This window comes from Streptopelia decaocto (genome assembly GCF_964273445.1).
Source record: "Streptopelia decaocto genome assembly, chromosome: 9".
NCBI lineage: Eukaryota > Metazoa > Chordata > Aves > Columbiformes > Columbidae > Streptopelia > Streptopelia decaocto.
The window spans coordinates 14652250-14674828 of NC_138664.1; the positions used below are offsets into that span (position 1 = coordinate 14652250).

Below are 22579 nucleotides of genomic sequence, written 5' to 3' on the forward strand. Positions count from 1 at the left end.
CCCCGCCAAAAAAAAGGCATTTCAGTTTCCCTGAATCTTTTGCAAATACTGCAAATACTTTCTGATGATACCTTTTGTGGATTCCTTCCACTTAGTGGAAAAGTAGTTTTCCTGCATGTCATTTCAGGAGAACTGTCTCACAAAGCACTTCTTCCTTGTCTTATCTTTGCTTTGTGTGATTGGATCTTCATAAATTGATAATTCCCCTTAAGATTCCATTGGGATCACTACTATAAGAAGTGCTTCTTTCATGACTTGATTCCACAGTACAATCTACAGGCCATTTAAAGGTATCACCAAAATAAGATTGCAAAACTTCTCTTGTGAAACAAAGAAACCCAGATTCTTCATTGCTGTTCACCACTTGAAGTACTGAACCTTCAAATTAGGGTTGGCAAGTAGAACTGTGTAGATCTGTCACTTCGTTTATTTGTTATGTGGTGGCAATTACTTCTGCCTGACTCATAAGGCAGGACTTAAAAGGGGAGAAGAAACCTCAAGAGAGTCCCTTAGAGATTCCTTTATAATCCAGTTCTTCTTGCAAACATCTGGTTTGGGGCTGTGGTAAATGGAGCTAAAAGAAATAGGCACTGCCTAAAAGCAGCTTAGGAGTGTAGAAGAAGAAACAATCAGATACAGCTGATCGGAGGGAGACTTATTTTGCAGATCTCTTCTGGCACAATGAGAATGATTAATTTGAATATGCATTGAAAAAGTTGTTTAGCTAATTTCTGCTTTTATAACTTTTTTTTAAATGTTGGATTGATGACTACAAAATGATGAAGGGTTACAAGAGTAACCACCAAGTATACAAAGCTCTGTTTGGTCATCTGTGGCTTTTTGTTGTTTTTATGCTGCTTTCAGAATATGAGTGACGCAATGGCAATTCTGCATAAGTTACAGACAGGTCTGGATGTCAATGTGAAGTTTACAGGTGTACGAGTATTTGAATACACACCTGAATGCATAGTGTTTGATCTTCTTGATATCCCCTTGTACCATGGATGGTTAGTGGACCCTCAGGTAACTTATTTTTTTTAATAACTTGAAACTATATAAGTTATTTTGAATTTTATTGGGGGGAGGGGGGGGTACTTCAGAATTTTAACTGGAGTAAATAATAATAATAATGGATTTTTAAAATGTAGTGAGAAAAATTGGATTTTTCTCAGGGAGGGGTGAATACAGGCTGTAATGTTTTTTAGTGCGGTAGCTTTACAGAGACTATGTCTATAGTAATGCTAACTTTCAAAACCTTCTGTGCTGAATTTATGACCATGTAAATAAGAATTGCTGTTCTGAGGAAGGTAGGAAGTTGCCAGATATGGTGTCCCAGTCATTGTTTCTGAAAGCTGGGTAGGGAACACTTGGAAGGAATGCAAGGTTACTTTCCTCCTTTAATTCTGATTTACTAATCACTGCTTTTGAGAACTGAGGATGTCATTATAGAAGCAATTAGAGAGAACTGCATCTTTAACAAGCATATAATTTATTTTTTAATGATGTTATTTAATAAACAGTAAACTGGTACTGTTTACTTAAAGAGAAACTGTCGAGTTTGGCTGGAATAGTCGTGCCTTAGGTTGGTTTTTCCTTTTTATGCCTTGTTCGTGAAAGTTGCTCTTCACTTATCGCCTTGGACTTCCTCCTGACCCACCTGAGCCAACTGATGCCCCATTCTCTCCTCTGTCCACTTCAGCAACAGTTTTTGATGTTAAGCATTAACTTAAGGATTTAAAATGAGATCCAAGACCACAAAATGTGTAACAGTGTGGGCTAGAACTTCTTGGCCTACTATTTTCAGGTTGATAATGTCCTCTCTTTGAAACTCTTCTTATTTTCTTATGAGTAAGTGCCATAGGCTTACAGTTGTGCTTTGTTCTTCACAAAGGTTAAGTTCTCTGTTTTGTGTGCTCTTCCTTCCTGCTCCAGGTTGCTGACATAGTAAAAGCAGTTGGTAACTGCAGTTACAATCAGCTAGTGGAGAAGATAATTTCTTGTAAACAGTCAGACAACAGTGAACTCGTTAGTGAAGGTGCGTAAAAGTTTTCTATGCTTTATCAAAGTATCTTCCCTGTCAAATCTTAGTTACCTATTTTGTATGTGGGTCTCAACGTGCAGAGATACAGGTGTGAAAAGCTGCATTCTGTCTGCTGAACTTCTTTGCCTGGGCAAGCTGACAGCGCTGTGCTTGTCTTCTAAACTTCTCTGATGCGATTTCCACACCAAGGATCAGCCTTATTCTCTTGGTCCATTAAATACACTTTTTAAAAAGCTGAAGAGAACTTCCTTTTATGAAAAAGTATTATGGGCAGCATTCACATTTCTACTTCGCTATATGCTATCTACTGTAATTAGAATGTGAGTTATATACTGCATGACAAGGAAAAAATCAGTAGCGTTAGAAGTGGCTATAGCCACTTATCTATAACGCTGAGGGTTTAGAACTTTGAACTTGTTTTTTCCTCTGAATATGTTCCCCTAGATTTGTGGTAATAAGGGGGCATCTTGGTAGGGAGAAGGTAGGAAAAATATTACCATTGTAACAAGATTTTCTATATTAGATGTATATAACTGTGTATTGCTTTTGTAGGATTTGTAGCTGAGCAATTTCTAAATAACACAGCTACACAGCTGACATACCATGGACTGTGTGAATTGACTTCAGCTGTCCAGGAAGGAGAACTTTGTGTGTTCTTCAGGAACAACCATTTTAGCACCATGACCAAATACAAGGTATATTAAACGTTTTTGTCTTGACTGTTGTTGATTGCATTCTCATTTCAAAGCAAATTTTGGTTTTCACCTGTTTTGAAATACAAATTCCAGTTGTTGAATGTGAGTATGGCTTATGGTGAATGTAAGATCTGTAACAAGTGTTATTTGTGAATTATTTATTACAGTGTTTTAGATATTAGGATCCATTATCACTGTAAATCCTCATGTAGCTCTTACCTTTATGTTCAGTTTGCTCCTTGTGTTAACTCCCTTTGTGGTTATGTATAATGACATACGTTTCTTACATGGTTTAAATTGACTTGCAGTTTGTGATTGGGAATGATAAGGTTAATGATTTTATTTAATTTCATGTTTCTCAGAATATTAAACTTTGCTTTACACTTGGGGCACTAGATGAGCAGCTCCATAATGGTGTACAAGAAACCAGACATTTGGAGAAGTTGCGATGAGCTGTGATATTGGTTCCCTTTGTTAGGGAAGATTATTTTTTAAAATCTGAAACTAGGGAAGCAAAATGGTGAGAACTGTGAAAGTGGTATTTACTTCAGGATATGAAAAGCAAGTGACAACTTGGTTAATGCTTCTGAGACTCCTTCGTTTGTGGAATGGAGAATCTGGCTTGGCAAGTTTACAGTCACAAAGCACCTTCATTCTGTGACAACAGATGACAGTGTACTTTTATGTATCTGACTTAGGTGGAAAGGGGCATGGCCAGATTGTCTCCTGAGATTTAATCATTCCCTTGTCTTACTTCAAGATATTCACATTTATCACTGAAACTTTTCATTGGCTTGCAATGTCACATCATGCTTAGACATTTCTCTCAAACATACGTATGATTTTTTACCTTTGTATAGAACTCTTGAAATCATAATTTGGTTATCTGTTATATGAACACTTGCATTTATGAATAGTGGTAATAAATGCAAAAAAAGGGCATGTGTGACATACAAAAATGTTAAGGAAGCACTGTTTTTGCCATCTGTTATATGGTAATGTCATATACTTTATGTGTATTACACTAAGCTTTCCCTTTGGCAGTGCTAGTCCTTTTTTATTCCTCTGTTAATCCTGACTGTCAATGTTTATCTGCAGCAGTTTGAATAACTACCCATAAGCTGAGCTAAAGCTCTGAATAGTCCTGATAAATAATGATCAACTCTACATATAGGTAACACATTTGGTTTCCTAATAGCTTCATAGAGCACATCTAAGATTTGTTCTAGATCTATGTACAATGATATTCTCTTAAAGCAGTAGTACAGGTGAAAGGATCTTTCTCCACCTTCTGTTTAGAAAGAAGTTATGGAATATGTGTGTTTATGTTTAAAACTACAATTGTTATCCTTCCTGATGAACCTCATTATGTCACAATTTCAAGAGGTTTTGCTTGTCTCCATTTTTCTTAATTTAGCTCTTGAAATAGTTGGTAGTGGTTTGTCCTGTAGACTTGTACATTGTTGCATGGTTGCTTTCATTACAGGGCGCGGCGGGGGGAACAATCTCAAAAAAAAAAAAAAACCAAAAAGCCTTTGAAGTATTTATGATTTGAAACACAGTATCAATTGAAAAGAGAAGATTTACTAACACTGGCAACACTTCATCCAATTACACTGAGTTTAGAGTGGCTTTCCGCTGTCAGATCAAAGGATCTTTACCTTGGTTTGGGATTGCTCATTATAGAGGGCTGTTTTACTGAAATGAGAGTTACATGAAAGTGTGAATAAACAGTGCAGTATTCTGAATTCCTCCATCTGTGCCTTGAAAATTTTTTCATAGGGTGCTGTTACAAAATGTTGCATAGTGGCAAGAACCTCTTAGAAGCGCTGGGTGTACTGGTGCCCAATGAGGTTGATTGTTAGGCTGGTTAATCTGCTCATGCTGCCTTTGTGTCCAGTGGCTCTGACTCCAATATATATATACTTTTTTTTCATGGAGAGTAAAGGAATTTGTAAGGAAGGGAACTGGAGTGACTCCTCACAAACCTGGCTTTCTTTTTAATATTATTTTTAAATTGTTACTAAATTAACAATAATAAAATAGTGGGGTTTGTTTTGGTTTGGCTTTTTTACTCTTAAATGCTTCTTGCAAGATCAGCAGTAGAATGGTTATGAACATACAGCAATATCCCAAATACGTGGAGTAGATTATGGAAGTATCAATGCTGTTCTATACTGTAAGCAAATTCTTATTAATAGTCTCTTCTAGCAGGTATTTAAAAGGCATTTCTACACTAGTTGTGGGGATGAAGATATTAATAATACTTTGGGCTTTGAGTTGGACAATAATAGGAGAGAAATTGTATTAGAACACTTTCAAAAATATTTATTTTAAAATGTATTTGACTAATGAACAAGAGAACGAGCAAAAGGGGAAAACTTTATTTCACTGTCACTGTATTTGAAAATATTTATTACTGTTTTGAAATATTCTCATTCAATTTAACACCTGAACGCTTCTAAAAGGTTAATCTTCAGGCAGGTAGCTATCGTGCCAGTTTTATGTATCTTCCAAATTCCAGACTGTGGAAGTAAGAGTTAAATGGAAAGGGCTCATTCAGAAACAGTTTATCTATTTTAGATACAACATTCACTTTAAAACTATGGAAGCTGAGGAATAAAGTGACAATAGAAGAAGATTGATGGCAGTGAGTTTTTTCAGAGATTACTATGAAAAATTTTGAAGTAATCTTCCTCTAACGACTTCACTGTTGCTTTTTTTGAAGATGCTGAGTTGATATCACAATATGATTATGAACATTCACAGACTGCATTTCAGAATAGACCACCAGTTCAGTTATAATTGTTTACTCAGTTTATATTATATAATGTAGTCTTGAATAATTAAATTATTCCTCTTCTGAAAATGGAATGAAATTCGCATAATACAATGTTGTAATTTCTGTGAGTATTAGGATTGTGTTTATATTAAAATTATGTAACATTTTAAAATATTTCTTTATTATATATGAAAGAAAAGCAAATATGGCAGTTCCGTAATATATTACACATCTGTTTAAGTATGGTCAGTGCTAGATAATAATGGCAGTTCAGTTATTATATTCTTAATATCTTTCACTATTATTTGTCTGTTTGCCCAAGTAGACGTTTATTCTTTTTCCAATCCCTTTAGTTGCATATTAGTAGTCTTGGCTGGTGTGATTACACAATAAGCATTTTCAGCAGTTAAAGATGTGATTTTTTTTTTTTTTCTGCCTTTGCTTTTCACTACACAGATAATAAATACATGAAATGATAATTCCCTAGATCAAGGAAAAACAGGACTGTAAAGAGGGGATCAGTTTGGTAAGAATAACTTAGTTGAGTTGGAATGTTTTTCCCCACTGATGTGACTGTAATGCAACCTATTTTCTTTATCAAAAAGTAACAAGACACCTGTTTAGATTTTTAAGTATGCGTGTCGCAGTTATGTTTTCTAATTATAAATGTTGGGTTTCCGTTCCAGAACTCAACACGGATTCTTATCCAAATACAAAGTATATTTCATAGCAATAATTGCACTTTTTCCTTGGGCATTTAAGATGATGTCTGAGTTTGGCATAGTAGAGGCAATGTGTATAACTTCTTGAAAACATATTTAAATATTTTTTTTCCATTTCTTATTAAGTGTCCAGTTTTTATTCTGGGGGGTTACTCTGTTGAATCCAATTGTGTATACTTAAAAAAAAAAATTCTGAATTTTTTCTGATGGCTAAAACATTCAGATATGTTAGACTCATCTCAAAATAATAGTGCTCATTCACATCAACATCAAACACCTTCATAAAACCCAAGGGGTCTGATCCAGAAGTCCAAGAGAATGTTTACATAGACTTTAAATGAAAAGGCTTAATCTGTTTGTCTTTACTGTATGAAGCTATTGGACAGGTGTTTGATTTTTCTTTTCAGTTTTCTAAACGGCTTTAAACTTGGTAATTGGCATCAGAACAAGTAGTTTAAAAGCATTAATTTTAATTACTTAATCTGGTCATTAAATTAACCCAGGAAAGGAGGTCTTGTAACCAGTAACATCACTGGCATCCTATATCTGTTTGCATTTCAAAGAGGTTTTTTTGTGCAAACAAGAAGACTGAGATCATTCTTCAGGAGAACAGCCTGGCTTTTATCCTTGACTTTATTTCAAGCTTTTTATATGTGAAACTATAAAATCTGGGCATTGGTCTGCATTATCTAGATCTTTATTCTTAGGATGAATAGTTATTCTTAACAGTTATGCACTTGAGACTTTCTTTTATTGTTTTATTCCCTATTAACAACAGTTATTAGTAGATATTATTGCTATATATTATGTGCTAGCATTTTTGGGGACAGTGTTAACCCATCAGACTGTGTGTTTTTTAAAAAGAACCCCAAACAAATAAAGAACAAAACCAAAAAAAACCCTAACCGTTTAAAAACAAAAGATAAGCTGTTAATACTTTAGAAATGCCCAGTTAGGATTTTATGAAGTTAGGAACCCATTTGTTTTATAAAGTATGGTATTGTTCTTGGCAAGGTGTACTTGCAAAGCGTACTTACATACAGTCATTAGCTGAATTGCATGACCTTAGTGTGCTGATCGTCTTGTTTTAGCTTTAATTTTATTAATTTAATTCCTCCTGATCTGTCACTGTGGTCCATCTTTCCCTTTCTGTCCCTGTGTGTTGCACTGTGTGGAGCTGAAGTGCAGGAGGTAGGCTACAAATGTGGTGTAAAACTGCTCGACTGATCCTCGTCATCTGGGTACGTGCTGGAGAATGGTGGCTGGTTCCTGACACCAGGCGTGTTGGTACTTAGTGCAGCTCAAATTAGGGGCAGCATGGAGGTCATATGATAAACAGATTTTGTCATATCACAGATCCCCTCAGTGGAATTTGGGTGTGCTAGTGAATTTGGCCTGTGAGCCTTCAGGAGACTGGGAAGAGAACATGCACGGCATTAAAACACTGCCTGGAAAACCAGTCTGTAGATGTGGCCTCAGTTTGCTTGTTGCAAACTGTTTGCTTGGAACAAAACCGTTAAGGTTCGAGGAATACAGATCTTTTGCAGGGATGAGTAGTGACATTGCACCTAATACAAAAAGGGCTGATTTGTTTTGTATATGAAACTGGGAGTTGTCCAATTATTACCAAAAATTACATGAATATTAGCAATATTATGAGAGCCCTTGGGAATATGGGTTTTTTTTGGGAAATTCTATAAAATTATACCAATGTGAAGTAGAGATAAGAGGATTTGATATAAAACAAAAAGCAAAAGGTGACTTCGGATCTTTGATCTGTTTTTTCCCATTGTTCTTTCATTCCAGTGAAGTGAAAAGGAACTCTGTCTCTTTGCAAACACTGAGGAGCCTGTGGGTTGTTCGTTGATTAGGTTTTACGTGAAGCAGCGTGATTTTAAAATACACAATTGACATTGGAATTGGGATGGTGTTGTTTAGGTGATGTGGTGATATGTAATGCAGTTTATTGCCTTTCATTAGGGACCTGTATTTAAATGGTGCTTTTATTTACTCTAAGACAACATTATAAAAATAAGTGTTTAGGTATAGTTCAACTGAGGAACTCCTAAAAACAGAAAGGAAGAATATGAGTTTTATTTAAGATTGAAACAGCTCTCTATTCAAACAAGTGTTAGCTTTAAAATGTTTTTGAATGACAGATATTAGATTCTAATCCCATCAAGGTAACAATACACTTCAATATTTGTGTGTGAAAAGTTCAGCTCACAGTAGTTGGGAGACAATTAAATCATTAACATTATTACTAAGCTACATTCTTTAGGAGTTGTTTAAAAAGTAATTCATAATGTATAGCATAATATAGGAAAACTTGACACTCCTTCCTTTTTCTTTTCAGGTTTTGTTTGAATCAATGTACCTGTCAAAATAAAATTTCAAAGGTTTCACTTACCTTCAAGATCCTATGATTCTTTTTTTTTTTTTTTTTTTTACATCTTTTTAAAGACTTCCGATATATGAGATGCTGTGAAGTGGGTGTTCTGTGCAAATTGGAAATGTTATGAAATTATTTCCTTTAACTTTCTTTGGATGATTTTTATGCATCAGAAGTAGCATTCAGTTCTTAGGCAGGTTTCTGAGGGAAAGAGGGTTCCTTAGATCATGTTATGTGACTAGACTTGCTTCTCACTGTTGTATTTGTCTGTAAGCCCACCTGTGCTGGGGGCACAGCCATTCCAAAGCTTGAACATATAGTAATGTCCTTTGTGAGTCTTTTATCTGTTCATTTTGGCCTTTTGTATAAGCGTATCTTGTGGTATTAGAGAAATTGCTGCGTGTCAATCTTCAGATAGTGTTTTTGTTATATTGTATGACCTACCAGCTGCAGAAGGGATGGCTAGAAACTTAGGATTCAAGAGATCGGATTTTAATTTCAGTATCTCTTATAGACAGTCTTTTAATGACTTGAAAGAAATCAGTGAGGTGGCTCTGGACTTGTTGAATAGGGTCGATGTTTTCATTTTTTGCTTGTTCAGTCTATGAAATCATTAGCACAGGAACTGCCCCTTGTGTTTTGGCGCAGTTTGGCACATCTTTAGCATGGTCATCTTTGAGAACCCTTTGTCTGCTGTGATACAAATAGAAAGGTTTTGTGGATGTCACAATAAACCGCTTCGTGCTTTGTTTGTTTGTTTGTTTGTGTTTTTTTACAGCTAAAAAATGTCAACAGGTTTTGTGTTGAATATCTTGATCTGGCACATTCAGTAATATTAATGGAAGCTTCAGTCTGAGTGTGCTGTATGGCCGTTCTTGCTTAGGAGTATAATTCTAAAAAACATTATAAAAAGGGTAAGATAAGATTAAAATAGAATTTAAATTGAAATTTAAACATGGATTTTTGTGCTGCTTTGCTCTCCCTCAAACATGCAGCACCATCTCCTGTAACCTGAGATCTGCTTTTATAATTTCCTTTTAATTCCAGCTCCTCTCCCATTCCTTCAGCCTCAGCTTGTGTTTCGTCCTTCTTGTTCCTTGGCTTCTGGACTTGTTAGTATGGTCTCTTTCACTGCCAGACCAGCCCATTTTATAATTTCAGAGTTTGCAATCAAGAAATTTGGCCTTGTGGAACTGTAAGAAGGCTAAAATCCAGCAAAAGTAGTTATTGGTGACGAGTGATAGCAAGAATATTAAATTCAGTTTTTTCAATTGAAATAAACCTCAAATTTCATCAAAACCCATTGTAAAACATGAAGTTTGAGATGCAGTTGTTTTGAGGTAGTACCTCTTGGATTATTTGGAAAGATCACCTTTGTCTCCAGATCTTGCCTTTGGAATTTAATGTGATTTGTCCTGGGATTTAAAATTTACATTGGCACTCTTGACATATACTCTTTTGGTATGTTTCCAATGAGTTATCAAGGTATATATTAATGTTTTATATGAATTTTTAGTCAATATGAACTTGCATTAATAATGAAAAATTACAAGATGGAATACAGAAATTAAGTGTGGCTATAATTTAGCAATGAATACTAGTATCCAGTGTTTTAATGCTGTATACTGATTCATTTAAATTTTAAACTTGCTAAAAAAATCTGAATTAATGTTTTTCTGGAATGCAACAGTTGTATTAGCTGATCATTTCTGCTAATTACATCAGATGAAAAAAAAATTGTTTTAGTTTTACAGGTTTTCTTTATTCTTCTGCATAGGGTCAGCTTTACCTGCTGGTGACAGACCAGGGCTTTCTTACAGAAGAGAAAGTTGTTTGGGAAAGCTTACACAATGTGGATGGTGACGGAAATTTCTGTGATTCTGAATTCCACCTACGGCCTCCATCAGACCCTGAAACTGTCTACAGAGGGCAGCAGGATCAAATAGATCAAGTACTGGATTTCTGTCTCTCTATTGTATTCTTCTGTTTGCTTGTGACTATATATAACAATTACTACTTATTTTTACTCATATGTATACTGAGACAGATATGTATGTGTACTCGTGCATATATAGGACTATAAAAAATTGTTTAGCTACTTTGGTTGGGGTTCTCAAAAGTGCTACTTTGAAGTGTTAGCATGATTTTAAGGGAGGAAGAGTAGGACCAACCATGAGTAGTTTGGAAAATCCAATTTTAATCTTGCAGAATCTACTTCTGCAAAGAACTCACTCAGGTAAAATGTCACACCTTGTATATGGAAATATTTTTGCAGCTGAACTTTGTCTTCTGATGCTCGCTTTGCTGAATGTAAGACAAAAGCCATAGCAGATTGTGTGTAATGGTGGTTATTTGTTATTCTTAACTATGTATAATAGTTTCCAGAAGTCATGTTTGAGACAGGACTTATTTATACCAGTTAATGCGTAAGCACCTAGCAATCTTACATTCTGAATAAGCAAAATAAGTTTATAATAATTATCATTTATGCTTTTAAATACTGGAGGAAAAAAAAGAATAAGCAGATGCTTTTTAATAAATTCAAGCACTGTATCGTTTGTAGAATAAAGAATCTGGCAGAGGTAACAGGGCTAGTAATGTCTGGAGTTGTTCTCTGTTTGGATATTTCTGAAACTACACTTTGATTATTTTCTCATCTGTTTAGGAATTAGTGTTCCTTATTGATGTACTCTCAATACTTTTCAGTACAGTGGGGACAGATACTCTATCAAGCATAAATCAGAGTGTTAATTAGAAATAGTAAATTACAAAGAGACAACTTCAAAATCTTCTACCTAGAACTGCTATGGGCTGACACACTGCTGCCTGAGTGATGGAATTTAAACCTGAAAGCAATTTTTTTTTAAATCAGCTTTTGTGGTTTTGTGCTGTGTCATAGGCACTGTGCAAGGAGAAGTGTAAAGCAGCTGTTTTCAGCCTTTCTGCAGTACAGGTAATGAACAGGTTCTGAAACTAATTCCTACTTTCCGTGGGTAAATGTATTTGCTTTCCGTGAGGTCAGTGTATTTGAGGCTGGGGGAAAAAGTATGGTAATGCTGAGAAATTCACTTGCTGTGACTTGGCTACTTTCTATGTGAAACAGCATTAATAAACAAGTTTATTGTTTAGGATTATCTGATGGCATTGTCTCTACAACAAGAGCAGCAAAATCAAGATATTAACTGGGAACAGATCCCCGAAGGAATCAGCGATCTAGAGCTGGCGAAGAAGCTCCAGGAAGAGGAGGACAGAAGAGCTTCTCAGTACTATCAGGAACAAGAACAAGCAGCTGCTCAGGTCCAGGTAGGAAAGCATTATTACATAGTATGATCATGAGTTTTAGAGAGTATTGACTTAATAGTTACATAGACACAGCTACATTTGTCAGTGTTTCAGACTGATAAGACTGATGTTTACAGCAAGTGACAAGATCAACATAGGAGTCTTAAGAAATACACTATACTGTTGGAGTATGTATGCAGATATGGCAATTGCTGCCACTTTGATACTTTAAAGTGGGCCTAACCTTTGAAAGTAGGGTTTCATTCATACTTTTTAAATTGGAATGAGTTAATACATAAGGTTACAAAGATTGCATTAGCTAATATTTTGCATTACTTGCAAAATAGAATTCAAATAAGAGCTTTTTGATAGTAGTCAAAGTTTTGTCTTTGTCTTGCAGAAGTTTGCTTTACATTTTTAGGTGTTTCAGTCTATGATATCACGTGAGTCCATTCAGTCCTGTTTCAAATGAGGAAATTAACAGTTTTTCCCAGTGTATCTTTCTGTCCCCTCCCCATTCCCATTAAGCAGTTGCATTCAAAATACTGGGAAAATGTGCTTCATGTGCATGTATACAAATTGCCATAAAACTAAATCTTCTGTGTGAAAGGCAGTTACCGAAAGTTACTGTTCTAGATTCAGGGAGTTCTTAACCACTGGAGACTTTAAAAACTGCTTTTATTTACAAATATGTACGAAGTAATCTGCATGAAGACTGTATCTTTGGCCTGAAGCAATTCAGAGCCATTAACTGATGTGCTTGTGTGTGGCTTAACCCCAGCCAGCAACTAGGACCACACAGCTGCTCTCTCAGCTCCCCCCCTGCCAAGTGAGATGGGGGAGAGAATCAAAATAGAAGGGAAAAGCTCTTGGTTTGAAATAAGAACAATTTATTATTACAGCAAAGGAAGATAAAATAATAATAACAATAATGTGTGTGTGTATATATATATATGTATGTATATATATATGTGAGACATAATGCAATTGGTCATGAACATCAGTCCCATACAGCTGGTCCCAGAAGAGCAGAGATCCAGACAGCAGTTTGCACTTGAACACAACTGTGCCAAACAGCCAGTCCTGGAAAAGAGCGCACCCTGGTCCCAAATAGCCAGTCCCGCAAAGAGAGCAAAGTGGCCGAAGGCTGAGCCAGCAGGGAGCATGAGACAGCTCATGGGAACAGCTCACTGGCCAGCCTGGGGGTCAGTCTAGCTGCTGTCCTGTTCTGTTCCCTCCCAGCTTCTATCTGCACCTGTGGCTGGAAAGTTGAAAAATCCCTTGGTGTCTCCTCCAGAACAGCCAAAACATCACTGAATTCTCACATTCTTTTCATACCAACTCCAAAACACAGCCCAGCTACTGGAAAGAAAAAATTAACTCTGTCCCAGGGAAGATTCAACTATTTCCCATGGGAAGTTCAGTGTGTTATCGCATTATTTTCATACTCACCATCCCCCGACCCGCACCTCAAAGAGACTCTGCTAGCTCCTAAAAATAAAGGACTCTAACTACTATGAAGAAAATCGATCCCAGCAAAACCAGCACAGCTTATTAAGCATGAAACAAGAATTTTGACAACTGATGGTTGTGTTATTTCCACTGCTTATTGCCTTAATCAGAATCAACAGTAGCTACTTCTAAGACAAAGATTCACTACTGCTGGCTGCAAAAAGGCAGAAGGAAAAGAAGAAAGTGCTTAACAGGACTGAACAGCATGCTCATTTGCAGCTATGAATGGGTAACAGCTGGAATGGATGGTAAAAGGTGCTTAGACAAGGCTAAGGGACATGGTTTAGTGCTAGAGTTGGTTAGGTTATGGTTGGCCTCAATCATCCTGAGGGTCTCTTCCAACCAAAACGATTCTATGAATTAACAAAACCCATGTTGCTTTTGTATACCAAATGCCTTGCTAAGTTCTTATCTAGTTTCTAGTCACAAAAAGCTGTTCCTTTGCCATATCTAGCTGTCAATAACACCACTTCCACTTGGTAATGTCTGTAATGTGGATTATGTTCTTATAAAACAAACAAGGAAAAAAATCCAGCACAGTAATACAGAAGTGGCAGAAAATACTTGAAGACAAATTTTATTATTGAACCAACTGATCTGAATATGTTGACACATAGGAGGGACACACAGGACTTGAAATATATTTTTGACGGACTTTGTTTTTTAAAAATAAGAAATTTTGTGGCAGTTCTGGAGTGTTTATATTTACCTGAATTCTGCTGTTTGCATAACAGTTAAACTTTTGTTCATGAACTTGAATGTAGAGTAATAATTCAGACTGCATCTACAATGTTTGCTTTATTCAAGCTGTTATTTCTTCTACATAGCAGGTGCAAGGTGCTGCCTCTCCTGCAAGTGCAAGACAATCTGGGAGTAACGAACGCAAACGTAAAGAGCCTCGAGAGAAAGAGAGAGAAAAGGAGAAGAATAGCTGTGTTCTCTTGTAATAGAAAATGGATTTACTCTGGAGCCAAGTGCATGTCCTCAGAAGCAAAAACAAGGAATACAAAGGAAGACAAACCTGTTACATGCCGCCTGTGCCTGATTACCCCATGGATTTTATTCACTTTTCAAGAGAGGATGGATGACTTTGTTACAATCATACAGACTTCTTTCAAAGTCATAGTGGGTGCTGCTCGAGATGGAATTCCAAATCACAGTTGGATGCGCTGTGCTTTGAGTTAGTCATAAGAAATACTGCACCTTGTAGCTGAACACACAAATCGTGGCAAGTTTTGTGTCATAGTGACATCCATTACTCGTTACATCAGTTAGTAAGCTATTTTATCTTCTACTTTAAACAAAGGAGGCAATTGGTTTTGTGTAAGGCTTTTTCCTGAAGTCTGTACACTAGCACAACAGAATTCTGTCTTACTTACATGGTATGTAACTATATCTTAGGCTGGGTATAGTCTTCATGACATGAGAGCCCAAATAACAGCTGGGCACTGCCTCCTCAAAGTGTCCAGATTTCTTTGCTTCTGGATCTGGTATGTTCACTTTTTTTTGAACCCAGATTTATACTGTGTTACTGCGATCATTGCACCTCCTGGCCAGCTCTCTCGCCCCAAGAATATGTGACTTGATAGGCATCATCCAAAAAGTTATTGAAAATGGGGCATTTATTAATAGCAAGATAAATATTGTTTGCTTTTTTGCAATTACAAACTGGGCATGGCAACTCAGATGTTATCAGGGTTAAACAAGTAATTTTATAGGTAACTTTTTCTTTTAGTATTTTTTCTCTTGTAGGTAAACTGGACCAGATAACTTCTTATTTATTGACCTCTCCGTATGACAGGTGAATGATGAGAGGAAATTAAGGTCTATAATAATTGTTATGCTATGTAAGAATGCAGAGTTAAACTAACTATCTGCCTTTTTTCCAGAAGTACCTTGAACTTTAACATGACTTTAACAAGTCCACTTGTATATTTAAGCAAGTGTACTGTAGTTAAAAAACACACTGTTTGTTTTATAAATCATGTATCCTTAAAAAGCACACTTCTGAAGGGTGAGAGAGAAGCTAGGCTGCTCTCTGAGATTGTTTGGAAAGGTGGTCAGGTGTAACATTTTGGTTTTTAAATCACTAATTTAGAATTTTTGGAAAACAGATTTTTCTAATTTATGGGAACCAAATAAACACGTTGCGTCTTGTAGTATTTATAGAATACAGAAACAGAATACTTGCTGAATTTTGAGGGAACCACAAATCTTCCTCCACTTCCATTAACAATTACCTTCTTGTTGAACCTTTTTGATAAAAATTTCTATCTAGCAATTTGTAGATACTTTTCAAAAAGGCTGCTTTCAAAAAGCTCCTGGACACATTACGTATTCACGCTGTACGCCTGGGTAAGTGCATTAGTATACAGTAACCTGGGAAACCTAGGGCAGCCAGGTGGAATACGACATTCCTGGTTTCAGGTGTTTGGAGAACGTCAGTAAGAGAGGGTAGCTAAACACAAGTCCACTGCTAAAAAGCTGCTTTCAAGTTATTTCAAGCAGACTTGCTGCAGTGACGGGAGCCAGTCATCACATAAAGCTGTTACAAACCGAGGATGAAGTTTAGGTGGATAAAGGAAGAATGTCTTATTAAGTAAAGGGCCAGTTTGTATCACTTTTTTCTTCCATGCCTTTTTATCTCCTTTTTTTTTTTTTTTTTCACTTTTGTTACAATTTCCCTTTTAAAATAATGAAGTAATGAATGGTAGGAGGTCTCTAATATGCAAAGTGTAAATTTAAAGATTTCTCTATTCTCTAGAAAAGTCATGCCCAGAAAAGTAGTTTTAATACTTAATGTATAAAATTCAGATAATTTTCTATGTCAAAGCAAAGGTTGCCGTCTTTTTTCCTTTGCAGCAGCCTAACTTCTTCAAACAAATTCATATGATGGAGGATCACCAACATAATGACTTATCTACATTAAGCAGATCAAAAAATATTCCAATAGTGTCAATAACAAAGACTTTAAGCCAGAATGTTGTTTAAAAACATTCTGTTACTAAGATTTTTTCCAAATTTGTGTATTTACATTTATTTATTGACCTTGAAAAATAAATATGTCAAGCTAAGTGTTCGTTATCTTATTATTTTCAGTGACAGTATTGCCACTTTAAATTCCTTTTTGAACAAATTTAGCTGGAGCAGGCATAGTGACTATTCAGTATATTTTTTTGCCTGAGATACTTGCTCATACTAGGAGAATTCATGTAACATTTCCAGCTTCAGACAGGTGTGCCTGAAACCTAATATGCTGTACTTACAGTAATATTGTCACTTGGTCACAAAGGAAGAAGAGTTAAATGTCAATGCTCATTGTGAACTCTGAACTCCCAGGTAATTCATTTTCTCTTTCAATGGAGGACTAACGGGCCTCAGGTTATTCGAGATGCTATTCAAACATTTTCCTGTTAATATCCTTTTTTCTTTACAGGTTTTGAAGCTTTGGAAAAAAGGTAAAGAATTACTGAAATCTAGGCCATTGTTCTGCATGAGTTGGGCTTGTTAGTGGCAAATGTTATAAGCAGATGAGCCTGTTGATATCCAGAAGGAAATACATCTGGAAGCTTAATTTATACCCTACTGTGACTAACCATTCCAAAAGCAACTATCACAGTTGGTATCTACGACACTATCTGAGGATCAAAAAAAACCCCAAACAAAACTGAAAAGAATTGCTTTTATCTGTAATAGTAAGCTTGGAAAACAATATTACAAAATATTCATGGAGTACCAGAAAGATGATGTCTACTTCTGACCATTTACTTCATTTGCCTCCTCTTTTTTTTTGAAGCTTGTGTTCTGCTGAAAGGGTACAGATTTATACTTTAAATCTGTGTTTACAATTTAGCATGCACATGCTTCAAATTCTTATATAATATAAATGAAAGTGTCCAGAAAAGTAGCGTATAACTTGTTTTCCACTAGATAAAAGCTAGCACAGAAAATGGAATCATAGAATTTTTGTTGCTGCATTGTAGTTATGAAATAAAAAAGCTAAATACAAGTATGCCTAAAATTAGCAAAAAAATTGAGCACTGCCATAGTGATAAATGTTTTTCTAAAAGACACTTTGTAAATACTGAAATATCCCACTTTTCTTGTGACAGTCATATGGACTAAGACCCACCAAAGCAGATCCAAAGTAAGACTGTAACACCAGAAGATGAAATTATCATTCCTGAAAATTCACTTAAACATAATGCAAAAAAATATATTTTGTAGCTAGCCAACTAGTTAATATAATAAAGTCTGTGTTCAGCTTGTCTTTACAGAGCTCTTGTGGATCGAGACACACAAGCTAGAGGTGAAGCACATGCTCTTCCATGTACACTCGCTTGCAGTGCCAGTCAATCTCTGCACTCATTTGATATTCCGTGTTATTGTCAAATGCTTCTTCAAACTTGTATATGCAAGTTCTTGAAAAAATTTTCCAGTATGTAATAAAAGGAATTTGAATTCTTGATACTGAATCTTTTGGTGTATTCAGCAGGAAATACTTGAGTAGAAGGTGAAGCTGATGTGTTTTAACTGAACCTTTCTTCTTTCCTGCTCCAATAGATGTGTAACCCAAACTGGGTCATCGCTTAGATCAGCTTTCTTACCATTTGGATGCTTACCACAGCCAATCGCTGAAGCTTAGACAAAGTACATCCTTAAATACAACATACTGAATTAAGAGCTGTATTTATTTTATATAAAAGTAGACTTTTAAAGTTTGTAATCTTAAACAGCAGGTGACTCAGGAAATGCAAGTTAATTTATGCAGCATCCTCATTAGAAAGCATATAGAGAAAACAAAACAACAACAAAAAACCCCCAACAAGAAAAACAAACAAACAAACCACTCAAGCCTTAGTTTGGTTGCAATGCTCACTTTTTTTTCCATCTGTGTGATGGTAACGAGAAAAATGTTCATATAGTCCAATGACAGCAAATGTCACATGCAAGAACTTGAACTTTGCCATTTTACCTTGTGATTCAGTGCAGTTACTTTTTATTTTTTTAAGCATAACACTGCCAGTTGTTTTGAGTGGGGAAAATATGGTGAGATGAATGAGATGTCTGTGATGTTCATTTCCATAGTGTTTCCATATAGCTACTTCTTGTTCACAGCTTGTCCTTGTAGCTGTCCAGTAGAAATGCAGTGTATTTATTATTGTCCACTGGTCCATTTTGGTCATTATGTCAGCTCTATCACTATGAGCTCTCTTTACCTGGAGAGTTTGCTCTAGAGAACTTGCTGATGCCTGAAAGTTTTTTCCTGCCTTCACAGTGACTTTTCTGATTTGTAGGATTACTTGTGCTCACGGAGAAGCTTCACGTGTTGAAATGAGCATTTCCTTGTTATTGTGAGGTTAAGAACTTTAGTTAATTACATTTAGAAGTTAAGATCTCATGTTTACCTCTACTTTGACAGCATAGAAGGATTTTCAGCAAAAAGTTGTTAGGTTTGGGAAATCCATAGGGAACAACTGAGATTCGTTTCAGTACTCAAATTAATGGAAAACTTTGCTAGCTTAGTATGCTTGCAAAATACTTTATTGTGACACTATGATGAAAATAAAGGCATCTGTTTCTCTAAGTGTTATCTGCTGCAACATGAGATAAGGTACTGCAAGTGCTTTCCTTGCTGGCTGAGTCCCGCGTTTCAGGAGGCAGGTGGTGGTGTGGCCAAGGGTCTTGCTGGGGCCACGGGTGAGTGACAGATGATTGGTACAGCCAAACACTTAGACAAATGTATATAGATCTTGAGGGTGGACAGGCACAATACATCATGTTTTATATTTCTTTAACTAACCTCTTGAGAACTGTCCTTTAAAGTAAATTTAAATCAGCTGAGTCACGGGTACGTCCTTGGGTTTTTGCGATCTCTTCATTTGAGGAACTCCAACATTACAATATGAAAACAGACTTCCCGCCCTTTACATGAACTGGCCACATCTGGTAATTAATACTTGCACTGAATGTTTTTCTTAAGGCTTGCTTGTGTGGTCCAGTGGGTGAAGCTGATGAGTTAATGTTGATGCCTGTAATCCAGTAAGCACTGCTGAGCTTTCAGACACTGACAAAATTGGTATTTACACTTATCAGCTCTGATGGTTTTAAATACAGGAGCTGTAGAAGAGTTAAAGTAAAACTCTAAAACCTTTCTACCCTTGCCAAAACAGTCTTTTTTGCAATGGTAAATGATAAAAGGTAATAGAAGCTATAGAATACTAGTGCTTTTCTATGTTGCATCCCAAGGAATGCAGAGCAGGCAGTTTTCCAGGCTGGGCTACATGAGGCAGCTGCTGCTCCAAGGCAGTTCTGGTTTGCTGCCCAGGTCCTTGTGGATCTCGCAGCTCATGGAGACACGGTGTAGCTGACCTGGACAGACCCGTGCCATCTTTGCCTAGCTAATGCCAATAGTTGTAATACTGAGGACATGATATGGATTTACTTCTCTGTGTAATGTATGAATGCCAAGTACATGTTGTCATTAAATTCATATTATAATCCATTATATGTGCCAGCTATAATAGAGCTAGCGTGATTCTTTCTGCTCATGCTATAAATGCACATACTTTCTGTGAAAGAAATACAGAAAATTAGGTGACTGCTTTCCTAACAGACTTTGAAACTACCTTGAAATGTTCTTTGTAATACTGTTTTTTGCAGTTTGGGGAAATTAAAGAATGCATGACGGTTTCTGGAGAACTGTAATGATTTGAGACAATGTTTTTCTTGTGTTGTAGTACATATATATGGAATATCATAAAAAAACCCAACCACCTTAACATTTGATTTTAAAAGGGAATGTTGTATTTAGCTATATATGCTGCAGTCACCTTTTAGAACTAACAAACTGCATTAGTAGCAAACCTATGCTGTAGAAATTTCACTGGAAAGATTTAATAAATATCAGGAACAAATATTGCTAAACAAAATAATGTAACTTTATTTTTACTGTGGGCTCTTGCGAGTTGCAATAGCGAGCAGTTCAGGGCTGTCTTACAGTAATTTGTGGTGGCTGAATGAGTCTTGGGATCCTTTTAAAGTTCTAGAGCCGTATTGTAATGCTTAACGCTTGAATATTTTTCATTAAACATCTGTCCAGTCCAACTTCAGACTACTAGATGCAGCCATGAAGAGGAACATTTCAGTGTAGACTTACGCAAGCCAGTTTCATAATTCTGCGTAGTTAATTAGCAGTATGTATCAGCTTTGCAAGTACAGAGCTGGGAGAAACAACTGAAATAAAAGCCTGTATTTCAGCTGGAGCTTCCAAAGGGTGCAGAGGAAGCTTATGGCCAATACTCTGAAAAATCTGACCAAATAAGAAAGTTTAATCTGTGCTGTTTCTACCTTTTTTTTTTTTTCCTTTTTAGGAAAGCTAGTGTTAGATTATTCTGTGTATTTTTAGAGAAAAAACAAACAAACCTCAGTTTTGAATTTCCCTGTGTCTTCAGATTTGCTAGCTTTTCAGCATGTCACCTCTTCTGTATTTTACGCTTATTTCCAACAGAACTTTGTTTTCTCTTCAGTATTTTGGTGTCAGGGCATCGACTGGCCTCTTAATTTTAGAGCTTTTGTTATTGCAGATTAACCACAGTCAAAAGGAGCTGGTTTCTATTAATTACTGGGTTTGTTTACAATTGCATTTTAGCTAAATCCTTCAGATTGAAAGTTGACAAACAGGTTCTACGTGAGGTGAATAAATAACAGTATGGGGGTTTTGTCCAATTGCATCCCTAGTATACTTTACAATTGAGTTGTATTTATTATAGGAAAAGATACTGCTGTGAAAATAAAATCCTCCTTTTGCTTGGAAAAGTATAGCAGCTGGTCACCTTCAAGACTGCAGCTGGATGCAGTGAACCAATAAATCTGCTCGTGAGTTTTTAAACTACTTAAAATTCAGCATTTGCATTTTTTATCATGAAGAGTTGCCATAATTACGTTTGCATTTCATACACTCAGTTTACAGCAGTATGCTTGCACTTCTGGATTTCTTACATGCTTTCTCTTTCAGGCTGGCAAGCAAAAGTAAAGTGACCATAGGTACAATGATTTCAAGAGACAACTCTGTTATAGCAAGTGTTTTTTCACCAATATCTTGGTAACTCTTGAAATGCCGAGTGCTGTTAGATTATGCTGGGGAGTGTGACGGGTGACCCGCTGACAGCACAGACACCCCCAGGTCAGCAGGACTCCGTGCTTGCCAAAAGCCAGCAGGTAGAACTTGCCCAGGTGGCTGTTGGGTTGTACTGGACAATGATGCCACTTGTGAACGGCTTCCTCCCCTGCATTTTTGCAGTGTATAATCACTGCTGCCAGTTCAAGTCTCGAAAAATTTGCTAGTGGTACTAAAACTATAGGAAGTATCAAGTATATTTTTGTCTCCCACAGAAATAAATTCTAAATCTGTTGCTATTTGCACAGTACTAATTCTTCCATAAGAAGTCACAGAATGTTAATACGTTACTGCTACTTTCTTTGTAAGGGGGTGAAAAATACTGTTATCAGTTCCCCACAATAACCTGGTAGAGCTTTAATGTTAAATGACAGAGTTCTGGTTTATCTTTCATATTACAGCTTTCAGGGAAAGTTCTGTCAAAGTTTTCACACTTAATTTTTGACTATCCTTTTATGTGGTGAATAGATGCACAGCTGTTATTGCACAACTTTTTATAATCACCTTTTACATATACATGTAAGCTTATTAAAGAAGCTACCACTGAAACTGATGAAACATACAGAAATGAATCCTACAGAAGTTGCCCCTAATTCTCCAGTGTTACGTCAAATATTTGTTACTACATTAACTGTGTTGACTGAGTCTTTTTACAATGAAATGATATCTATATTTTAAAAAAATACATATTTTAGGGAAGTTCCAAGAGACTTCCAGATTAGTAATGTCTTCAAGATGCCACGCTTAGACCCACCGGATTTGTGCAACTGGTGTGTTAAATCAGTTCAGTTGTGAGGCTGTTTGTCACCTCGTGTTCACTGTCATCTCTAGTTCTGAAGGGTAATGCAAAAATAAAAGCTAATGCAAGCTATGGTAGATTTACAAGAAGTTAAAGTTTTAGCAATTGTATTTTAAAAGTGCATGACATGATTGAATCTAGTCATGCAGTATTGTTCCTACCGTTGTACGTGACT

At 36.2% G+C, this 22579-nt stretch overlaps 1 protein-coding gene across 1 annotated transcript in view; it reads left to right on the forward strand.

Annotated features, from left to right (window-relative positions):
• The window catches only part of MINDY2 (MINDY lysine 48 deubiquitinase 2), a 28265-nt gene extending 10373 nt beyond the window's left edge, over positions 1–17892 (forward strand). Inside the window, exons 4-9 of the mRNA XM_082060933.1 lie at positions 865–1023; positions 1933–2035; positions 2594–2736; positions 10410–10583; positions 11762–11935; positions 14254–17892. Coding sequence (XP_081917059.1) covers positions 865–1023; positions 1933–2035; positions 2594–2736; positions 10410–10583; positions 11762–11935; positions 14254–14373 — 873 coding nt within the window. The 3' untranslated portion in view covers positions 14374–17892. The remainder of the gene's footprint in view (positions 1–864; positions 1024–1932; positions 2036–2593; positions 2737–10409; positions 10584–11761; positions 11936–14253) is intronic.
• Positions 17893–22579: the final 4687 nt, after the last annotated feature.